Source organism: Panthera leo, chromosome B2, assembly GCF_018350215.1.
Source record: "Panthera leo isolate Ple1 chromosome B2, P.leo_Ple1_pat1.1, whole genome shotgun sequence".
In the NCBI taxonomy this organism is placed as follows: Eukaryota; Metazoa; Chordata; class Mammalia; order Carnivora; family Felidae; genus Panthera; species Panthera leo.
Window position 1 is genome coordinate 30,776,740 of NC_056683.1, and position 15,611 is coordinate 30,792,350.

The 15,611-nt window shown below is 55.1% G+C and overlaps 4 protein-coding genes across 7 annotated transcripts; 1 reads left to right on the top strand and 3 right to left on the bottom strand.

Annotated features, from left to right (window-relative positions):
* Window positions 1–378: 378 nt before the first annotated feature.
* RNF5 (ring finger protein 5) lies at window positions 379–2,807 on the top strand. The gene is made up of 6 exons (XM_042938362.1): window positions 379–626; window positions 1,574–1,592; window positions 1,688–1,800; window positions 1,908–1,962; window positions 2,038–2,155; window positions 2,262–2,807. The coding sequence occupies exons 1-6, from the start codon at window positions 487–489 to the stop codon at window positions 2,357–2,359; spliced, it is 543 nt and encodes a 180-aa protein (XP_042794296.1). The 5' UTR covers window positions 379–486; the 3' UTR covers window positions 2,360–2,807.
* A 180-nt stretch (window positions 2,808–2,987) lies between these two features.
* Window positions 2,988–6,462, bottom strand: AGER (advanced glycosylation end-product specific receptor). Of its 4 annotated transcripts, XM_042938349.1 has the most exons (11): window positions 5,869–6,152; window positions 5,587–5,693; window positions 5,263–5,455; window positions 5,017–5,081; window positions 4,786–4,873; window positions 4,503–4,685; window positions 4,260–4,387; window positions 3,921–4,062; window positions 3,627–3,650; window positions 3,387–3,513; window positions 2,988–3,263 (listed from the first exon to the last, which is right to left on the bottom strand). In XM_042938349.1, exons 1-11 carry the CDS (start codon window positions 5,918–5,920, stop codon window positions 3,164–3,166), a joined length of 1,209 nt encoding a protein of 402 aa, XP_042794283.1. In that variant the 5' UTR covers window positions 5,921–6,152; the 3' UTR covers window positions 2,988–3,163. The 4 variants fall into 4 exon arrangements, with proteins under 4 accessions (XP_042794283.1, XP_042794284.1, XP_042794285.1 ...); XM_042938350.1 differs by lacking the exon at window positions 5,869–6,152 and adding an exon at window positions 6,160–6,462 and having other exon boundaries at window positions 5,263–5,693; XM_042938351.1 differs by lacking the exons at window positions 5,263–5,455; window positions 5,869–6,152 and adding an exon at window positions 6,160–6,455.
* A 1,095-nt stretch (window positions 6,463–7,557) lies between these two features.
* On the bottom strand, window positions 7,558–11,622 carry PBX2 (PBX homeobox 2). The gene is made up of 9 exons (XM_042938348.1): window positions 11,387–11,622; window positions 10,374–10,447; window positions 9,889–10,136; window positions 9,601–9,791; window positions 9,283–9,418; window positions 9,014–9,167; window positions 8,519–8,607; window positions 8,326–8,412; window positions 7,558–8,199 (listed from the first exon to the last, which is right to left on the bottom strand). The coding sequence occupies exons 1-9, from the start codon at window positions 11,605–11,607 to the stop codon at window positions 8,107–8,109; spliced, it is 1,293 nt and encodes a 430-aa protein (XP_042794282.1). The 5' UTR covers window positions 11,608–11,622; the 3' UTR covers window positions 7,558–8,106.
* Window positions 11,623–12,519: 897 nt separating this feature from the next.
* Window positions 12,520–14,299, bottom strand: GPSM3 (G protein signaling modulator 3). Its single transcript, XM_042938364.1, has 4 exons — window positions 14,214–14,299; window positions 13,896–13,998; window positions 13,500–13,699; window positions 12,520–13,274 (listed from the first exon to the last, which is right to left on the bottom strand). The coding sequence occupies exons 1-4, from the start codon at window positions 14,253–14,255 to the stop codon at window positions 13,137–13,139; spliced, it is 483 nt and encodes a 160-aa protein (XP_042794298.1). The 5' UTR covers window positions 14,256–14,299; the 3' UTR covers window positions 12,520–13,136.
* Between the last annotated feature and the right edge of the window lie 1,312 nt (window positions 14,300–15,611).

The window sequence follows — 15,611 nt, forward strand, 5'->3', positions numbered from 1 at the left end:
ATCGAGTTCCAGCCAATCAAGGGCTTTGGAGCCCTAAGCTCCAAAGCCCAATAGGAATCCGGACATTCTCTGAAAGGGGAAGTGAAGGAAAGAAAGGGGACTTGTAGTAGGCGAGGCCTGTGTAGTCCCGAACCAATTGCTTATGGCCTTTGGTTATGATTGGCAGTTACTCAGACGAATAAAGCTCCCCCGGGTCGGGCGACCGGACGTATCGAGTTGTTACCAATCCCGTCGCATTGCACACTGACTGAGACTGTATCAGCCAATAATCATTGTGCAAGGGCGGGACTGCGCAAACCTCACCCCTACCCTTTGGACCAATCCTTTCTTTTGAATTGTGTGATTGGCGGGCACTCAGGCCAATAGTGCCTAGAAAACTTTGAAGCCCTCCCAAAGATCGTGGGCCGGAGGCGGTTTCTTGTTGGGGCGTGTGTATGTGTGTTTTTGAGGGGATTAAGGGTACGTGAAGGCGAAACAGAACAGTCCATGGCGGCAGCGGAGGAGGAGGACGGGGGCCCCGAAGGGCCAAACCGCGAGCGGGGCGGGGCGGGCGCGACCTTCGAATGTAATATATGTCTGGAGACTGCTCGCGAAGCTGTGGTCAGTGTGTGTGGCCACCTGTATTGGTGAGAATCCGGGAGTGGGAGAAAAGTGGGGCTCACCTCCATACTAGGGAGGCTGGGGGGCGGGGTGGCATACAATCATACAAGATAATGGAGGTCACGTCCCCGTAGGTGAGGCCCGAGAAGGGGACTTAATGTCTCTTTGAGTATGTGTGGGCAAAAGAGTCACGTCTGTACAGAGGAGACCCATAGAACGGAGAGTCATTGGAACTAGGAGGTGAGAGGTATGGTGTGTTAAGAAGTGGGGCCGGACCGGGGGTAGGGCGGGAACAGCACATCTGTACAGGCGAGACCCGAGCTACCTTACCCCGGAAAGTGAGGGGTCTTAGCTGTACAGGTTAGACTCAAAGGTTAGGGGTGGCACACGTTGCTTGAGTAGGTTGAGACCTAGGGATGTGGAATCCCATTCAGATGAGATATTGGTAAGCAGTGGTATGACAACCTGAGGAGAAGGGCACTGAAGGAGCAACCCTGAGAAGTTAAAGGTTTGTGGAAATAGGGACTTTATTGAGCCTAGAAGAGAGGAAAAGGAGTAGTGGGAGAAGGTGCTAGTAAAAGGGGGTCTGGTTTGGGAGTGATAAGGCCAAGGACAGGGCTGGGACTGAAAGAGGAGATCTGGAAAGCTGTGGTTGAAAAGAACTGGAAACTAAGTCGAAAGGCAGAGAAGGGAGGAGATGGGTGTGTGTGTGTGTGTGTGTGTGTGTGTGTGTGTGTGTGTGTCTTTGTGTGTTTGGGGAGAGGAAAAGGTTGACCATGTTGAGGATGGATATAGCTTTAGATGTTGTAAGATCAGAGAAGAAGGAAGGCCAGATTGGCATGGTAGAGGTTGCAGAAAATGGGAAAAGAAGCAGGTAGTACCTGGGAGAGGGGGTGAGATGGGACTCTATGAGGTTGGGTCCGTGTCTCTTTTCTGTAGCTGGTTTGACCTTCTTTTTTTCGCCCCCATCCAGTTGGCCCTGTCTTCATCAGGTGCGTACTCAGAGGAGATGAAGAGGGAAATGGGGAGGTCTGAGGAGTTCAAAGACCCTGCTGTGTACTGGAAACCACTTCATTTTCTCCCCCAGTGGCTGGAGACACGGCCAGAGCGGCAAGAATGCCCAGTGTGTAAAGCTGGGATCAGCAGAGAAAAGGTTGTCCCTCTTTATGGTCGAGGGAGCCAGAAGCCCCAGGACCCCAGGTGAGAGAGAGGGGCTGGTGCTGAGGGAAGATGGAAGGCTTCTGCCCTGGCAGTGGGGTGTAGAAGGGGAGAGAACACTTCTTGCTAGTCTCTCTCCTATTCCTCAGATTGAAAACTCCACCCCGCCCCCAGGGCCAGCGACCAGCTCCAGAGAGCAGAGGGGTGAGTCTTGTCTGATTGTGTTTTTTCCTTGCAAAGACCTGCCCTGTTCCCCTCTGACTTTCTCCACCTTCCTAGGGATTCCAGTCATTTGGTGATACCGGGGGCTTTCACTTCTCATTTGGTGTTGGTGCTTTTCCCTTTGGCTTTTTCACCACCGTCTTCAACACCCATGACCCATTGCGTCGGGGTACAGGTAAGAGCCTTCCCTCAGCTCCTAGCAGGGAGCCCTCTGAACCCACTCAGTCCCCTTCCCAATGTAGGAGTGGATGCTTCTTCCACAGCTTTCCTCTCTCCTACAGGTGTGGATCTGGGACAGGGTCACTCGGCCTCCAGCTGGCAGGACTCCCTGTTCCTGTTTCTCGCCATCTTCTTCTTTTTCTGGCTGCTCAGTATTTGAGCTTTGTCTCCTTCCTACCCACCTCCGGCCAGAGGAGAATCAGTATTGGGGGTCCTTGCTGACCCTTCCTGACTCCTGGCCCCTCCTCCCCAACCACTCCATTTGTACTGGCTGAGGCCAACCCTGGCCACTTTCTAGGAGGGTGCGGGGAGGAGGAGTGACAGAATATGGAAGAACCTTCTGCTTTGAACTCACTGAGTAGCATCATAACTCCCAGCTCTGGGATGGGAGGACAGACAGAAGAGAATGTCTGTTTCTTCTCTCTACTGATCCTTTCTTGATTTGGTGTTGAAAGATGGGCAAGTCTCCCTCTGATTCTCCCCTACTTTCCCCTTGTTGATTTAACTTAATTTTTCTCTCCCCAGTGTCTATTATGGGTTCTGACTTAAGTGCTTCCTTCCCCTCACTACCTCCTTTATTATAAATTGAATAAACAAGGTGAGATGTATTGATGGAAGCTCTGCCCACCTTTGTCCTTACCTCCTTCCTTCCAGAACAGGAGCAGCTTCTCTCTAACTTGAGTAAATATCTGCGTGGTGTGGGGAAGCATGAGGGTGAGCCTCTCTCCTTCAAGGCTTTCAAGGGTTCAGGGGTGAGGGCATCTTACACATACACATACACACACACATACATGAGCAAATAGGGCAAGGTGTTTACTTCTCACTGTTGGGAGGCTCTGGTTGTGGAAGCACGTTTGGTGAGGTGGGTACAGTTACACAGGAAAGAACTAGTGTGGGGCCAGAACAGAGCAGGGGTGAGGGGAAAGAAAATGGAGGTGATGGATGGAGTCTGGCTGTGCATCCCTCAAGGCCCTGCTGCACTGCCCTCAGCTGCCTCAGGCTCCTCTGACTGATTCAGCTCTTCGCGCTCCTCCTCCTCCTCCTCCTGGTTTTCTGGGGCCTTCCTGAGGAGGAAGATGGGGGAGAATACTGTACATGGTTCCTGGCACTCCATCATTGCTCCCCCTTACCTCCCTTCTTGCTGCCTGGAAGTCTCAAGTCTGAGGTCTCTGGCTTTCTCCACTTACCTCTCCTCTCCTTGGCGTCGCTGTCTTTGCCATATGATGGCCCCAATGAGCAGGGCAGCCATCCCCAGGCCTCCCAGGATCCCCAGGGCTAGGGCTACAGTTCCCAGCCCCTGCCCTTCCAAAGAACCTGTAGAGAGATGCAGAGAAGTGAGGGCCTGGCCCCTCCCACTCACCATTCCTTTCTGGTCAGCCATCCCCCAGACCATCCCCCAGTCACTTTGGCCGTTGGGAACGCCTCACCTGCAGTTGGCCCCTCCTCTGTTTCTGAAAGACAAAGTCAGAGCAAGTTAGAAGGGAAGGTCTCAATGTGAGAGAAAGTAGGCTATTTAGTGGGAGCCCCAGTGGAGTCTTTCCCTTTCTTCAGTTCAGAGGAGAGAGGGGACAGGCTGTCTTGGTATGGCTTGGGTGGGGCAGAGGAGGCCTGGGTGTGGGTACATGGAGGGGACAGTGCCAGGATGGAGTAGGGAATTCGAGTCTGCACCATCCCTTAGCCCAGCCCCAGGGTTCCTGGGATTTGGAGAGAGGTCTCCTCACCGATGATGTGGACACTGACAGCACGGCTTTCCTGGGGCCCATGGCTGGGATGGGTGGCTACACAGCTGTAGGTTCCCTGGTCCTGAGGTCTTACCTCAGAGAGGAGCAGCACAGGGTTGGGGGTAAGGGGCAGGGGCACGCCCTGTGGGGAGAAGGGGGATAGGAGACTATTACAATGTGTAATATGTTTCCACACGTCCCATACTCCTATCTTTGTCTCCGTATCTTCTGATATTCTGTCGTCTTCCCCAGGTCCTTGCCTGCCTCTCTATGAGCCTCCTGTCCTAGTTGCCAGTGATGTGTCTGTCTACTTCCCAGCCCCCTCTCCAGGTCACTCACGTCCTTGATCCAGTGGATTTGAAGGGAGGACTGGGCAGGGGTTTCACAGGTCAGGGTCACGGTACCACCAGGAGCTACTGTTCCACCTTCTGGCTCTACCACCAACTGGACCTCCAGAGGCACAGGCTCTGGGGGTGGGGGCATGAGGTTGAGAGTTATACCTATGTGTGGTCCCTGTGGCCATGGGCTTCACTTTTCCCTCCTTGAGGGCCAAACTTTCAGGCCCTCCCCACCTCCACTCACCCCAGACGCTGAGCTGGATGGGGGTCGTGTGTAGGGCTTGGCGCCGGGGAAGGCCAGGACTGAAGCTACAGGAGAAAGTGGGATGGGGAGCTCCTCCCCGGGCTGGGGTCACCATCAATTCTGACTGGAGTGTGAAAAGCCCTGTTTCAGGGTGTCTCCTGGTCTCTTCCTGCACGGACACTCCTATGGCGGGGAGGAGAAGGAAGGACAGGGCAAGACCTCCCAGGGTGGATATGGGAGGGGTCAGAAAGAAGGCAGCAGGAGGGGGAACTTTGGGACTTACCTTTGCCATCAGGTATGAGGGGTTTCCCATCCAAGTGCCAGTTAAGAGTTCCGGCAGGGTAGCCCCCCTTGGACAAACATGTCCCCACCTGGGGAAAGAGTAACCATCACCTTTGAAAATAAGAGACTACACACACACGCGCACACAAACGCATACACCTACACGGACACGGCTTACACCCCCTTCCTCTTCTCAGAACTGCTTTCTACTTCTCCCCTTTTCTTCCACTACCTTATTGGGGACACCAGCCATGAGTTCAGAGGCAGGATCCACAATTTCTGGCTTCCCAGGAATCTCTGAAGGAGGGAAAATTTCAATCAGAGGCTGCAGCTCTGAAGACTCTCACAACCCAGGTGTGGGAACTGGGGCATCTGAAGTCACAGGTTCTCACACACCAGGGCCAAGGAGTCGAGGGCTGGGGTTGAAGACTTTTCCTTAGATGAAAGGTGGGCCATGGAGAAGGCCCTGAACTCTTACGGTAGACTCGGACTTGGTAGGTTGACCTCGTCTCCTTTCCATTCCTGCTTTTTGCCTGGCACCGGAAAGTCCCCTCATCCTGGATCCCTACTGCCGGCAGGAGGAGGGAGCCATTGGGGAGCACTCGAGCTACACTATCCCAGGGACCTCCCTGGGGAGACAGGACCTTCCAAGCTTCTGTTCGGCCTGTGTTCTGGGGACAGAGGAGAGGGGCCTGAGCAGGGCAGGTCCTTTGGGAAAGGACTCCTGAGGCAGGGAGGTGGGGATACAAATCATCGCTGGTCTCTCTGGAAGTGGGGAAGCTGTGACAGGAGCCCTGCTTACCAGTTTCCATTCCAACTGCTGGGGTGGTTTCTTGGGGGCCCCCCTACAGTTCAGCACCAGTGGCTTCCCAATCCGGGCTGTGACGTTTCGGTCGCCTACTACTGCCCCTGGGAGACAGTACAATGGTGGAAGGGTAGGAGGGAAATGGGGGCTAATAAAACTAGGACAAGGTGGGTGAGGGAGCTTGAAGAGCAGTGCCCAGGTTCCAGGAAAGTTCTGGGCAGATTTGGGGAGGACAGAGTGCTTTCTGCAGGGAGGATTGGTGTGAGGGGAGTGGCTCACCCCACAGACTGAAGACCAGCACCCAGGCTCCAGCCGCTGCCCCTGCTGCCATCCTGCTTCCTTCCCAGGCTCCTTGCTCTGTCTGCCCCTCACTGCTGTGGCCACCGCCCTAGGTGGGGCTTGCACCTTCTCCCCTACCCCCATCTTCCCGTCCTGTCCCGTCACAGGGAATGCTAGGAATTCATGCTTCTTGGACAAGAGTACTTCAGATACTAGGAGAAAGTTATCACCCCACCCTTAGGCACTGCCAGTCTCTGGGCCCAGCCATATCCATGGGGGTGGGGAGTGTACCTCCTAGGGTCTCTTCTCACTCAGGACCCCCAACCCATCCCATCAGTCCACGGAGGGCTTGCCTGGTAGAAAACTGGAGACCACTGAGGGCTTGCCTGGTAAGACAATGGGAGCCCCATATGGCTTAGGCAAGGTTGCTAGGCAACAGGGTTCAGGCCAGGCTTTTTCCCTTGAGGAGGGGGTGAGGGTGAACCATGGGGCCTGGGTGGTGAGGGCAAGGCTGGGGGAACTTGGGAAAAACACCTGTTTGGGGCTTTATGAGAAAAAGATTTTGTTTTCTGGGGTTTTTCATGTTTTTGAAAATAATTCTCAACTAAACCCAGGGAAAAAAGAAAATTCTTTATTTAAAACTGTGTGTGTGTGTGTGTGTGTGTGTGTGTGTGTATGTGTTTTCTTTTTTCCTGTGAAACTACAAGTTTACAAGTGAGGAGAGAACTGCCCCCAGCCCGTGCCTCCCACCCACCACCCATCACACATCTAACCTGCTCCCCTTCAGTCCTGCCTGGATCTTTGACAGAAGAGGTTCCCCACTAGGACAGTCTCGTAAAATCCTGAGGATGTTTGAGGGGTTCAGATGGTAAGAGTTCTGGCCAAGGATGGGACATTGGTGATTTTACTTTCCCACATACCTGGCTTTTTGCAACCTCCCTCCTCTCTCTCCCCACCCTCCTGATTTTGAACTGAGAATAAAAGATGCCTCATTTCTGGGGAAATGGAGGGAGATAACATAACACAAGCACCCAACCCACATTAACATATTTGGCAATAAGCCCCTCCCCATTCTTTCCCCTCCAATCTGCAAATAGTAGTTAAAAAAAAAAAAAAAAAAGATTTAAAGACGTGTCACTCACAGGGAAAGGTGGCATTTCCTCAAAGTTACCGAGTCCAGCCCTGCCCAAGGATTGAGGGAAGTGGGGGGTGGGGACAGGTCAGCAGAGCAAGCCCCTATCTCCACAGCAAATGCAGCAAAGAGCTGCCTGCATAAGCAAAGAACATCCAACTAAGTGATTTTAGGGGTGCAGGCTTGGTGCCCTGCTAAATGTACTTTCTGGTGGACAGGACTGGAGCCAGCTGGGCCTCTTTGCAAGTTCTGTTTGTTCCCCTTTCTCTTATCATGACCCCTTTGGCTATCACCCCTAACATGGGAAAGCAAGAAATTAAAAAAAAAAAAAAAGTCAATATATTTATAAAAACATCTACTTCCCCAAACTAAAAATTAAGAACCAATAACAGCAACAAAAATTTTTCAAAATACAGATGGATCCCAGGGTTTTGTTTCTTTCCTTAACAAAACAAAACAAAACAACAACAAAAATTCAACCCCAAAGCCCAGTCAACAATTCCCTAAAGTAGCAGAAACTCCCTCCGAGGTAGATATCTGAGTCAGACACTCTAGTCCACCGAGCGATTCTATTGGTTTAAGATGAGCTGCGTATGAGGTAATAAAGCCATCTGGAGGGGCAGGGGGTGGGGAGGCACAGGGTTCATGGCCCATGTCCTCTGTCCAGAAGGTGTGTCCCCAGTTTTGGCATCTCTGGTTGGGCAGGGCTGGCTTCTCCACAGATCCCAGAGCAGATAAGTGGGGTGGGGGAGCCCAGAGAAAAGAGAAATGGAATATAGTACGGGGTGGAGGGGGATGGAAAGACAGCAGAGGGAAAGGGATCTGAACAATAGGATTCTGGGTTTTGTGACAGAAAGGAAGAGAAAGACTGAAAAAAAAGTTAAAAAGAGGGAGACAGACCCCACTCTCCCCTTAGGGGAGCCCATTCTCCCTGCCACGTAGTCAGCACCCCCAGCACTGAGAGAGTCTGGTTGGGGAAGGGATGACCCCATTTGCCCTTCTCTGTCTTGTGCTTCTCCTGTGTCTGGGGTTTGTCCTCTGGATGCCTGTGTCCTCTTCAAGAGTCGCCTTGTGAGCCCCCACCCCTGTGGCCCTGAGGGGCAAGATCAGTTGGAAGTGTCAGAGTGAACGCTCCCTGGTCCCTCTGTCGGGGACGTCACTGAGGATGGGGTTACAGCCTCCTGCCAGCCACCGTTTGCCTGGAAAAAGAGAGAGACGGTTGGGGCAGGGCTCTGGGAAGTCTAGTGTGGGGATAACACTGCCAGCGAAAAGGCCCTCTTGTCCTGGTGAAAGTTGGACAAAGAGAGCTTCATGTATCCACTCACCCTCATTTCCCGAGGGCTGTACATCTGGCCTCCCCCAAGGTTATCCCCGTAGCCCCCTGGCCCCATTGAGTGTCGGAGTGATTCCACCTGCAGGCAGCAAAGAAGGGTATGACACAGTGACGAGTCTTATACCTTGAAGAGAGGGAAACCGAGTTTGGGAAAGCCCTACGCAAGGGGAGATGGGCCACCTGACCTGGGAAGCAGAGTAGGAATCTCCGTTGAGCCCGGGCATCCCCAGAAACATGTCTCCGGATCCTGAGAGATTGAAAGAGCCGCCAGAGCCTTGGTGGGGGGGGAGGGGGAGGGGGAGTAGAGAAGGGATTAGAGAAGAGTATAACACAGCCTTTGATGGCAGACAGGATTCTCACCACAGCTCTGGTTTCCGAAAAGCCCTATGAACTAGTTCTGGGGGTGCACCACTATATGCAAATTATCTGTAAGACAACACTGCAACACTCAGAAGGAGCAGGCAGTTTCTGAGCCTCCCCACTCCGTCCCTGGCCACTTGCTGGAAGATAGAAGTAACTTCACTGGAGTGGCCTCTGTCCCCTGACATCTCCATCCCATCTCAGCTAGGTCCTTCTCACCCCCAAAGGCCCCCTCTCAGCTGTGATCCTGCCTAGATAGGAAGTGGGAACAAAAGCAGGAAGCGTGCAAGACAGCCAGCCAGGATGGCAGTGGGGTCCACCTGCAGACGAAGGGGGTGTCGGGGAGCTGGTGCGGCTGTGGCCCCCCTGGGTGACTGACACGGCGGTCTTGACAGCATAGATGTTTGCTTCCTCTTGGAACTTTCCAATATTTTTCTTATACCGAATCCGCTTGTTGCCAAACCAGTTGGAGACCTGTGGGGTGTTGAGCAGAAAGCAGAGTCAGGTAGAGAACTTTATGTTAAGTCCCTCAGTCAGTAGAATCAGAGAGCTTTTGACCTGAAAACTCCTCCCCAAGCCTCCCTAATACCTGAGAGACAGTGATTCCGCACTTCTTGGCAAGCTCCTCCTTAGCCTCCTCACTAGGATATGGGTTACTCAGATGCGAGTAGAAATACTCATTGAGGACCTCAGTGGCCTGTTTGCTGAAGTTGCGGCGTTTTCGTCTACAGAAGAGGGAGAAAGGTGGTGAGGAGGCCGGCTGTTCGGGCAAGGCCTCCATCTTGCCTAACTCTGGAGAATGCCACTGCTATAGGGTACCATGTTGTGTTGCACGGTGGCCCAGGGGCTTGGAGAAGAATGGGAAGGAGCCCAGGGTTGGGGGCTGGCCTGGGCCTCTGAGCCCCACCTGGCATCCAAGAAGCGGGAACGCAGGATCATGACAGCCTCACAGGTGCTCTGCTTGAGCTGCATCTGGATGGCGCTGAACTTCCGATGGATGATGCTCACCATGCGCTCCATCTCCTTGGGTGCCACAGGCCGTGTGCGGCTCTGTTCCCTCAGCAGGTTCATGACGTGGGTTGTGAACTCGTTACACGCCTATAGTGGGAGCCAGTGGGTTGTGAGGAGGGGCCCTTTGGCCCTGGGATTCCCCTCAGGAGCCTCTCCTTTCACCCACTCCAGCCTGTCTCCTCACCTGCTCATATTTCTCCAGCTCCGAGTGGTAGATGTGGCGGATCTGAGCAAGTTTGCTGCGATAGTCCGAGTGTTCGATGGAGTTGTCAGGGGACACGCCGCCCCCGGAGGCTGCTGCGGCCGCAGCTGCTGCTGCTGAGCCCCCTCCTTTCTCAGGCCCAGCCACACCCTCTGCCAGAAGCATGTTGTCCAGGCGCATCAGCTGTGGGTCCACCGGCTCCTCCTCTTGGGAGCTTCGAATGCTAAGGCCTAGCATACAGGCCAATGAACTTAGGGACCCAGGGAACCCACAGCCAGCTCTCAGCCCTCCTAGTGTCTTCCTGGAGACCCAAGTTTCCAGGTTTTGGTTCCCTCCCTAGTTCCCCTTAGCAACTTCCCTAACCCCTACTGTTCTCAGGGCCCCAGGGTATCAAACTCTGAGCCTGAGTCCTATAAAGAACAGGATTCTGTCCCCAGAAGGGAGAAATCAGAGGGGGTCCCACATACCGGTTTTCTCCTTGATTTCACACAGGACACTAAAGAGAGCAGGCTTCATGCGGTGGCAGTTGAGGGCGTGTTTCCTTGGGAGGAAGGGGAGAGAAGAGTTGAGGAGCTATAGAAACAGAGGAGGGATCGAGTGAGGGAGACCATGAGGGTGAGAGGGGCGCCTCTGAACCAGCAGGGAGGTACAAAATGGGGGTGGGGGCAGAACGGAGTTGGGGGGTTCTTGGGAAGAGATCAGCTCCCTGAGTGTGGAAATGTGGAGAAGCTGCTTGGCTTAAGGAAGATGGAGGGAAGATGCAGGCAGCAAGATAAAAGCACTGTGGGCATGTACGGGGGCTGTGGGAAATGGGTCTACAGGGGTAGAGAAGGAGAGTTTGGGGGTGACTGCTGACATGAGGGTGACTAGGTAGACTGCAGAGGAAAAGAGATGCAGACTGCAAGAAGAGTCAGAGTTTGAGGTGCCAGAGAGGGGTTGGAGGAGTTGAATATAGATGTGTGTGGAGGGTCCTGGGACTGAACAAGGCAGGAGGCTCTGATGCTCCTAGTGTCCTGCTGAACAGGGGCCAAGGGTGGGGGAGGACCCTTGAAGGCTGGGCCATGGTGGAGAGGAGCAGTAGGAGCTTTGGGAAGGGCTATGGAGGTCCCCAGGCCTGGAGAGTATGGGGGTGGGCTGGGAGGAGAGTTAAGACAGCATAGCAGTTTTTTAGTCTGAGGGCCAGAACAGGGCTCTGGAGATGGAACATGTTCGAGGGAGTATGGCAGTCAGTGGGGAGTTTGGGGGGGGGGGGGTGAGGCCACCCTGGGTTCCCCTCTTTGAAGGTTTCAGGGCCTGGGGGTGAGGGGAGGTTCGTGAAGGAGGGCTTATCTTGGAGCTCCCAGGAGTAAGGAGAGAAGAGAGCTTTAGGATCCTGGAGCCGATCCTGGAGTAGGGGGTGGGGGCGACTCCCAGAAGATTCAGAGCTTGTGAATGGGGTTTCTGCTGGGTCTGTGTGGGGTCCCGGGGTGGGGGCACTCACTTGGCCTGGGCCTCGTCCAGGCTCTGGTCGGTGATGGTCATTATCTGCTGCAGAATGTCCCCGATGTCTTGCTTCCCTCGGCCTCCCGGGACCCCCCCGCTACCCCCACCGGGGTCTCCGCCACCGGGAGGCTCGCCAGGGCCCCCAGGCTCCCCACCCACCAATCCCAGGCCCCCCCGGCCCCCACCTGGAGGGGGCGGCCCCAGCAGCCGCTCGTCCATAGTTGGGGGGGGGCCCTGAGGCCCCCTCCCTGCTCCGCCCCTCCCCCCGCCTGGTTACTTCCCCCCCCACAAACTCAGTGGGGCCGCTGCTCCCTCCGCCCCAACCCCCGCCCGTCTCCCCCCTCCCGGCTTTCCCGGAGGTTCACCCCGGCCCTGAAGGGAGACCTGGGGTACCGGCTGGGCCCCCCACAGGAGACCCCGGCCCCCGGCGGCGGAGAAAATGGAGCCGGAGAGAGAGAGGAGGCCCAAGCGGGGGTGTGTGTGAGAGAGAGAGAGAGAGAGGGAGGAGGGAGAAGGGGGGAGCGAGGGAGGGAGGCGGGGGGGGCGGGGAGGGGAGCCGGAGAGGAAGAGGAGGGGAGAAGAGAGGAGGAACAGGGAGGAGCTGGGGGCGGAGAAAGACACATAGAAACAGAGGAACTAGCATCAAGTGGAGGAGGGGAGAGGGAAGAGGGGACGAGGGGAGGAGACTAGACCTTGTGGGGGGGTGGGATATGCTTAGGCCCGGGGGCTGGACTTCGGTGGCCTCGGAAGGGCGGGGTGGGGGGGCGGGAGGCGTATTGGGGCTCAGGGGCCGCAACTTGGGTTCTGAATTAGGGAATCTAGGTGTTGTGGACTCCGGCCCCTAGAATCCCTGGGTTCACAGACAGCTCAGTTCATATTTCTTCTCCTAATGACTCCCCTCCCTGTTCTACTTAATTAAAACCAGGAGAGGGGGGGCTGGGGGGGTATAATTAGGGAGGTCTCCAACCGCTGCTTAATAAGCCAGTAATTAACCAGCCAGGGAGGGGAGCTGGCCTCTCGCCAAAGTAGGAAAAGAGGCGGCCTCTTGGCCTCACCTTCCTATCCCCCCCTCGCCCCCCCGCCCCCCCCCCCCCCCCCCCCCCCGCAGCCCCAAACACCAGTCTTCGTCAGTCCAGAGGAGAATTACATTTATTCATACAACCAAAACATCGGACTCGGAGCAGCAGTGGGGAGGGAGGGTGGGCAGTGCTAAGTGTCCATTCACAGCCTGTAGGCCCCTCAGTCCTGGGGTGGCAGTGCTGGTGGTGGGGTGGGCGAATGGTCTTACCTTTTTCAATGCCCTCTCTCCCTTTCTTCTTACTGGGAAGGAGGGTGGAACTGTCTCTCAGGTCCTAACTTTGGGAGATTTGCCTTCTCTTGGGAGATGGAGGCCTGAGCCCTCAGATCCTGCCTAGTGGCTAGACTACTGGGGGTATCCCCACAGCTCAGGACCAAGACTTCCAGCCACTCCTTGGGATCAGGGGAGGGGGTGGGGTGTTTCCCAGTGGCTGGGATCTTCTCACTGCTTCAAGCTCCCATGTACTGGGGGAGGGAGTTAAATGACCATCCTACCCTATTCCCAGGACTTTCACCTCCTCTGTTCCTCGGGAAGGTGGATGAAGATGATGGATATTGAGATTTCTCCTGGGTCTTCCAGTCTCTGGTGCCCCTGCCAAGCAGGGGTTGAGGGCATGCTGCCCAGGTTTGAGCCCCAGGAGTGTGGAGGGGCTGGTGGAGGGGCTCACGTCTCAGCAGGTATGTGTGGGGGGCCGGGACCTTTGCTCCTCCATTCGACCTCCACCCTGAACTCTCAGCAGCAACTCCAGGAGCTCCTGTCCCCCTGGGGGTAGGGGAGGCTCTGACCGCTGGGCTTCCATCCGCTGGCACTAGAGGAGTGGAGGGAAGGGAGGGTGTTGCTGAGATTTTAAGAGGGGCAGGCCTTGCAAGGAGCCAAGGCTGGCGAGAGGGGTATGTAGGATACATGTGATGGGGATGGAGGGACCGGGGCCTGGCCAGGGGGTAGATGGTGGGGAGGAGGGGTAGGGCCCAAAAGAGAACAAGGGCCAAGAAACCAGAAAGCCTGGGTCTTGCCTTCTGGGGAGGTGTCTCACCTGGTGACTGAGGATAGTGCTGTAGAGCTGTTCTCTGTCCTCAAGAGGCCGAAGTGGGGCTGGGGCTATGCTTGGGGGGTTCTGGGGGATGTGGAAGGTGGCTCTTTGCTCCTCTAGGCGGCGGGACTGGGCCTCAGCCACCAAATCCAGAAGGAGCTCAGTCTGCAGGGAGAGCAGGGAGGCCGAGCAGGGCCCCAGGGCTGGGGAGAGGAGGGGTAGGGCTCAGAGACCCAGAGAAGTTGGCAGACAGGAGGGGTGGTGGTGCTAGATGACTTGGAGTGAGAGCTGAGGGGGTGCAATGGGGAATCAGGAGGAGGTGGGGAGAGGGCCTTGGTAATGGGATCAGAAAGGATGTGGGCACCAAGGTGAGGGAGCTCCCTGGGCCAGTGAGGGTACCTGTGTGGCGGGTCCCTGGAGGAGGAGGGGACGGAGGAGCAGATCGCCAAGGCCGAGTGGTGGTGTTCACAGGGGGCCAGCCATGCTCATCCTGATGGGGGCCCTGATGCTGGGAGACATCCGGTCCAATCAAGTGGGGGTGTGGTGGGCAGGGGGCTAGGCTGACAGCCCATTTCCTCTTTCTGTGTCTCTGTTCCTGCCTCAGTTTGCCCAAGCCCTTCCAAGTCCCCGGAGTCCCCTTTCACTGCGTCCCTGCCCCACATCCTCTTACCTCCCTCTCTCCCAGTGTCAGCCTCCCCAGCCCAGTGCGCAGCTCACCTGGTCACCATTCTCTTCTTCCTGGGGTCTCTCGGCCTCCATCCCCTGGAGGGGAGAAATTGATGGGGGTGGGGTAGCTGGGATTTGGGAGGAGGGCTGGAACCCTAGGTTCCTGAGGGGGAGTGGGGGCTGGAAGGGGTGGGGGTGAGCCAGGGGCTGGATGCCTGGGTACTGAGCAGGAAGCTGGGTTCCTGGTCAGCCCCCCCACGGGCCCCGCCCATCCCTGTCAACTTCCTCTAGTTCTCTTTTCCCACCCAAACTACTTGCTCGACCTCTCTTGCCCCAGGGGAGCACAGAGACTGGGAAAAGCGTCTCCAGCTGCAGTAGTGGAGGGGGTTTATCATAGAGAATGACTCTTGGTCTTCACATCTCCAGAGTTTCAGTAGTCCCTCAACCCTAGGCTCTGTTCTTTCCACTCCCCTCCTCCCCTTCAGCTCTTTCTGTCAACACAGGAACTAGCTACACAGGAAGTGGTTTTACTCCTCAGAACCCCCCCCCCCCCGCCCACTCCCCCAGGTCCCCTTCCTAAGAGGACCCTGATGTAGGCTTTGTCCCTCTTCTGTGTCCCAGCTTCCCACAGACTATGGGGACTGGGAGGGGCATGGTTCCAATGGGAAGCAAAGTACTCAGACCCAGGGATGTTGGGCCCTCAAACATGTACATATACCCCTAGCAGTGGCTCTAACACACAGTAAGTATTCAATAAATATGTGTTGGATAGTTATCCCTGCCCTCTAGGTGCTTATAGTCTATTCAGGGGACAAGATATGTACCAAATATGAGACAAGGGGCAGGGGAAACTTTCCTCTGGTTATGAATGAAGGGTATAGAAATGGAAAAGGGAGATGACCTTCTCCCTGGCTTGGTCTCAATACTGGTCAGGCGAGCTGGCACCAGGGTGGGAACAGGATAGAGATATTTGGGACCTCTAAATGGCAACCTGCCATATTATGAAGTTTACAGCTGAGTGACTTGGAGCATGAAGTCAACTCTAGTGATCAAGAGATCTAGTTCTACCACTTAATGCCTTGCAATCTTGGGCAAATAAAATCTCTGTGCCTCAGTTTCTCAAAAAGTAAAATGGAGCTTTAATAGCACCTACCTTATAGAATTGATGTGAGGATTAAGTGCGATAATTTGGCATATAGTGAATGCTCAATAAATGGTAGTTACTATTAGCTTTCAAAATGCCTCATGCCTCCATGTCTCAGGCCCATCACCATTAAAGAGGTGTAACCATGTTTCTGAAAGGTGTATGTTTGAGATGCTCTCTCCATCTGCCTTAACTTGAGGCCTTAGGAATCTCCTAAGTGCTCATAACTAAATGCCCTTTGAAGAGGATAAAGGGTATACATAGTTATGTGTGGTTTCTCCCTGGGCTACTAGAGACTCTTACTT